Source organism: Pimephales promelas, chromosome 15 (genome assembly GCF_988280905.1).
Source record: "Pimephales promelas chromosome 15, fPimPro1.hap1.1, whole genome shotgun sequence".
NCBI lineage: Eukaryota > Metazoa > Chordata > Actinopteri > Cypriniformes > Leuciscidae > Pimephales > Pimephales promelas.
The window spans coordinates 3,637,700-3,642,925 of record NC_142783.1 but is presented as its reverse complement, the minus strand read 5'-3'; the positions used below and the strand labels follow the sequence as shown (position 1 = coordinate 3,642,925).

The following is a 5,226-nucleotide window of genomic DNA, read 5'->3' as shown; positions in this document are numbered from 1 at the left end:
CTGTTGGCTGAGAGACGAGGCGAATGAACAGACTTGCAGAGGATTTTCTGTGCGAAACTTGAGACTTTAAAGTCGTTTTCTGGAAACAGCAACAGCGGAGAGGAGACTTTTCTTCAAGACGAACATCGGAGGATACATCCTTTATATAACTTCATATATAACTTTACATAACTTATAGTTTTATTATTGAAAGTTTCATAATTTCTGAGAATACTTTTCATTTTATTGTTCTTTGCTTATTTTAGGAGTTTTTTGTTTTGTTTTATTTTTATTTTATTTTATTTTTTTATTTTATTTGGTTTACTGTTTATTTTTAGGAGAATATTTCTGAGATTTGTGTTTTATTGTATTGTATTTTGTGTTTTAATTTGTATTGTTTTATTGCAGCTTGGAGGAGGTCGATGGCTGATAGAGGAGGTGAGTGCTTCAGTTTTTCATGGTTTATGGTGTGATGTTGTACAATGACTGACTACATTAATGTGAAGAACCCATTTGATCACATTTATTTGATTCCTTGCATGTGAAATAAACGTTTGGATTTTAAACTGAAGTAATCATTGGTAATTGACCACTGACATTGATTATTATTATTATTAACACATTACTAACTATGTGATGTGTAATATTTTCCATCCTCAGGCCGCCCCAGACCCCGGAGAGCTGCTTTCTCTCAGACGGCTGGTCAGGAGGTTTGGAGACCCGGTTCTGATGACCGTGATCAGGATCCGCTGCCAGACCCGACACAGATCCGGGATCTTCCTGGATATTTAACATCTCTCTCTTCTGAGTTTTCTGTGTCTGTGTCCCCAGGTCAGGTTCACTGGACGAGTGTGAAGCAGAACCCAGATGACGGACGTCCGTCCACTTCATCTACACACTCTCGCAGAGGTCAGAATAGCCTTATAACAAAGAAGTAAAGGCTTAGTTTCTATTTTTATTTTTAATGACTGATTTGTCATTGAAAATAGAAAGTTGAACCAACTAAAGTAACGGTAACACTTTATTTTGATGGTCCCTTTTGAACATTCTGTTGACTATAAGTACATTTTCAACCAGTCATGTCAACTTATTCTAACCCTACCAGTCTACTAATACTCTACTAATACTCTCCTGATACTCTCCTGATACTCTAGTGAGAGTTAGTGGACATGTAGGTGCAATGTGTTATTAATAGACAATTGAATGTCTTAAAGGGACCAGAGTAAAGTGAAACCAAAGTAACAATATGATGTGATCACTGACATTAATTATTAATATTATTAAACAAAAACAGTGTTTGATGTGTGAAATGTTCATCCTCAGGCGGCTCCAGGTCCTGGGGAACTGCTTCCACAGATTCTTCTCTGGGCATCCCGTCGTCCTCAGCTTTGTCCCTCTCTGTGGTCCGTGTGTTGAGGAGGTGTAGAGAGTCGTTGAGTCTGAGCAGCCGAGGCTCCTACAGCGTCGAGTGGAGGCGGAGTGGCGATGGATCGGAGAGCCCAAACCAACAGGGTTTGTCCAGGTCCGTTAGCCTCGAAGCGTTTCTGTGTTCTCCGCTGCCGGGTCAAGTTTCTGTCGAGCCACCAGAGACTCCAGAGACTGGCCGAACTGCTCAGGGTGCCGTGGAGGCTTCTCCAGCGAACAAGAGCTCAACAGGTGACACTGAGGAAACTCTACACATACAGATTTTGCTCTTTCATGCATATCTGAGTCAAGTTTTTAATGTTAATGTCCATAAAAAATTCGTAGATTTTGCTGAAATTTTCTTCCTGATTTAAAAAAAAACAACATAGGGAAACCTAATTATTTATATACATTAATTGGATGTTCATCTAACATTTTCAGAACACTTTGCGAACATTCAAAAGTAACGTTCACATAATGCAAATTATCAAAATATAATGTGCCTTTAAAAGATAAAACATTTTTGAAACGTTCAGGCAACATTTAGAAATAATGTTTTCTTAGTTTAATGTGAATGTTAGCAAAACGTTCTCAATAAGACACACTGACACACACCAGAAACACACGCACAGAAAGCCAGAATACGATCCAGAAAATCATTTCACCACTTATTTCTAATTATTATTTTTTTAGATAAGACTTTAACACAGTAAAATGTAAGTTATGTCATTATATGATTGCTTAATTTGACGTCAGAGATGTGTCTAATAGTTGTTTTCAATGGTTCACTTCAGGAAAAGCTCCAGACCGCAGGAAGAGGAGAAGAGCTGGTGGTTTCAGGCTCTGGAAGGCGATGAAGTGTGTTTTCTGCTGCTGTTCCTGCAGTGTTGGGAATGTTGTGGAGCCTTTTGTTGATCCTGAACCATCATCACCTGCTCCAGATCACTCCGGCGTCGAGCCAAATGACGGTCAGTCCACACTCACAACATTTTTCTAACAGTGTCTTATAAATAAGGCTTGTCTTTAGAGAATATTAATATTATTTCCCCCTTTATAATATTATTTTCTTGACCCGCACTGATATTTCAAATAAAACAATGGATCTAGCAAGCTAATACTTTTCTCCTATTTTTCAGAGTCCTTTGAGTCTCTCTATAACGTGGATAGGATGATTGGATCCGGAGGATTTGGCAGGGTGTTTCTGGGAACACGCAAGTTTGATGGCAAAAAGGTCAATCTCACTGAACTGTACAAACATTTTGCTCGTGCAAAACACATTTAAAACAATTTACAGATGGTTTAATACTTCGTGCCGTCAGGCGCTTGAATACCGTTACTGGTATTGAAACTGTTTTTGTTTGTTTTGCAGGTTGCCATCAAGCGGATGAGCAAGATCGACAACAACCGTTATCTTGATATTGTAAGTTGGCCAAAGCCTGAGTGTGTGTTGAGTTGTTTAAGTGCAGATGACAGTAGATAAGGTGTAAATGTGGGAACTTTGAGCTGAAAAGGCTCTTTTGGCTTGATATTTTTACCCAGCTAACCTTCTGTCTGCTACTCCTCTCTAGCCCGGGCATCCCGAACCTCTGGTGACAGAAGTGGCGCTGCTGATGATGATGAGGCGAGAACCCGTAAGCCCCTTCGTCATCCGACTCTACGAGTGGTTTGAACATCCGAGAGAATTCACTCTGGTGATGGAGTATCCTGATCCCTGCGAGAGCTTGCTGGACTTCATCAATCGTCATCACGGAGTGTCTGAACCAACAGCACGGGTCATCACGAGACAGGCTGTGCTGGCAGTGCAACACTGCATCGAGCGCGGGGTTTTCCACAATGACATTCATGCGCAGAACTTCCTGTTGAAGAAAACCCCGGTACAGCTCAAGCTGATAGACTTTGGGTGCGGTCAGCTGTTTAGTAGCGGCGGCTACGACAGCAAAATATACATCGGTGAGCATTCTGGGAATGTGGAAACCTGAATGCAGTGATTTCATAATTATTTGATGCTTTGAAAGAAAAAGCTCAACAATGTGCAAATGTCTTGCTTACAGGATTACCGAGTTACTGCCCACCTGAAGTCTTGACAGAGCCTCGGTTCCACGCCGTCCCAGCAAACGTCTGGGCTCTAGGAGTGTTGCTGTACCAGATGGTGAACGCGTGCGCTCCTTTTCACACGAGAAGAGAAATCACACTCGCCAAAGTGACATTTCTGAACCGCAGCTTATCCAGAAGTGAGTGAATAATATTGATAACATTGATAAACACACACAGAAAGCAAAGGCTTTGACCAGAAACAGTTAAAGGTGAAGTATGGAAGTGCTTTTATAGCTCAACGTATAGCGAGAGCCATGGGGAAAGAAATGCAGCTTTAGTTACAGACGTGAAAGATTAAACCTTCAAAGATTAAACTGGTCATGAACACGTCAACGTGAAAAGGCACATTTTCATAAAGACAAATGCAACACAACTAAAAGTGTTACTAATATGTCGGGCCTGAAACATGCCTTCACGAGAACCAGTTTGAGATGTTTCAGTCGGGGGAGACGCGACGCTCGGAAGGGGCCTTTGCAAGGTTTTGTGAAAATATGCTTTATTTTGTCATTTATTCCACTCGCTGTTACTAGTGTCGCAGAAACGACATACTTCACTTTTAAACTAAAGATAAGGAACATTTGAATCATGTTTTAGATGCTGTGTTCATAGATGCCATGACTAACCAGCTCTCTCCTTATTCAAATGTGTACAGAGTGCAGGGATCTGATTAGCCAGTGTCTGTCCCGGGATCCAACTAAACGGCCCACGTTAGAGCAGATGTTACAGCATAAATGGATCAGTAATGATCGACAGTAGATTGGAGAAGTTCAGGAGATTCACTCGATCAGTTTCAGGTGTGAGGAAGTGGAACAGACAGAGGAGGATTATTATCTTTTGCCTGAAATTGACATTTTCAAGTTTGTGTTCATTGTAATGTTCTTGTAATAGTCAAGTCAGCTTTATTTATATAGCGCTTGATACTAGACAGATTGTTTTAAAGCAGCTTGACGGTATAAACAGGAAAATAACAGAATCAGTGATGCAAACAGAGTTCAATTCTGTTCTCGCTCTTAAAAATCATTCATGAGTTGACTTGTTCATATAATCTTTGTGTTGGACAGGAAATAACATCCTTGCTGAGACTCGACCCGAAGCCTGAAGTCCAACACCATCCTGACAGAAACTCAGAGCCGGTCCACGTCTGAGCGAGAACATGAGAGACTGCAAGACTGGAAGAAGTCATCGAGTCCTCACACACACACACTTTTGATTCGTTTCAAACGTCGAGACGAGTCATCTTTATTTATATAGGGCCTTATTTATGACCAATCTGTATATATGACCAGTCTGTATATGGGCCAAAGACTAGACATTTGTGTCCGCATCACATTTAATTTACAAAAGTAATTTTATATCAATAACCCTGTTATACTGCAGGGCTGCTGAATGCTTCATTACGGAGGCGTATTGCATTCACTGGAAGAAAAAAAAAATCTACTCTGTTTTTATGAATTAACACGTTAATTATCTCAGAATTACGAGATCATTTTTCATGGGAAAAAGTTTTTGCTCCGTTTTTCTGAATTAACGAGTTAATTTTTCATTAGAAAAAAAAAAGTTTTGCTCTGTTTTTCTGAATTAAAAAAATGTCCTTGAAAAATTAACTTGTTAATTCAGAAAAACAGCAAAAACTTTTTTTCTCATGAAAAATTAACTCTTTAATTCAGAAAAACAGAGCAAAAACTTTTTTCTCATGAAAAATTAACTCGTTAATTCAGAAAAACAGAGCAAAAACTTTTTTTCTCATGA

At 39.8% G+C, this 5,226-nt stretch overlaps 1 protein-coding gene across 1 annotated transcript; it reads left to right on the top strand.

Annotated features, from left to right (window-relative positions):
• Nucleotides 1–272: 272 nt before the first annotated feature.
• On the top strand, nt 273–4,725 carry LOC148973443 (uncharacterized). The gene is made up of 9 exons (XM_089120033.1): nt 273–417; nt 640–888; nt 1,303–1,635; nt 2,178–2,351; nt 2,520–2,614; nt 2,753–2,803; nt 2,952–3,333; nt 3,435–3,614; nt 4,539–4,725. Exons 1-9 carry the CDS (start codon nt 402–404, stop codon nt 4,574–4,576), a joined length of 1,518 nt encoding a protein of 505 aa, XP_088976159.1. The 5' UTR covers nt 273–401; the 3' UTR covers nt 4,577–4,725.
• Nucleotides 4,726–5,226: the final 501 nt, after the last annotated feature.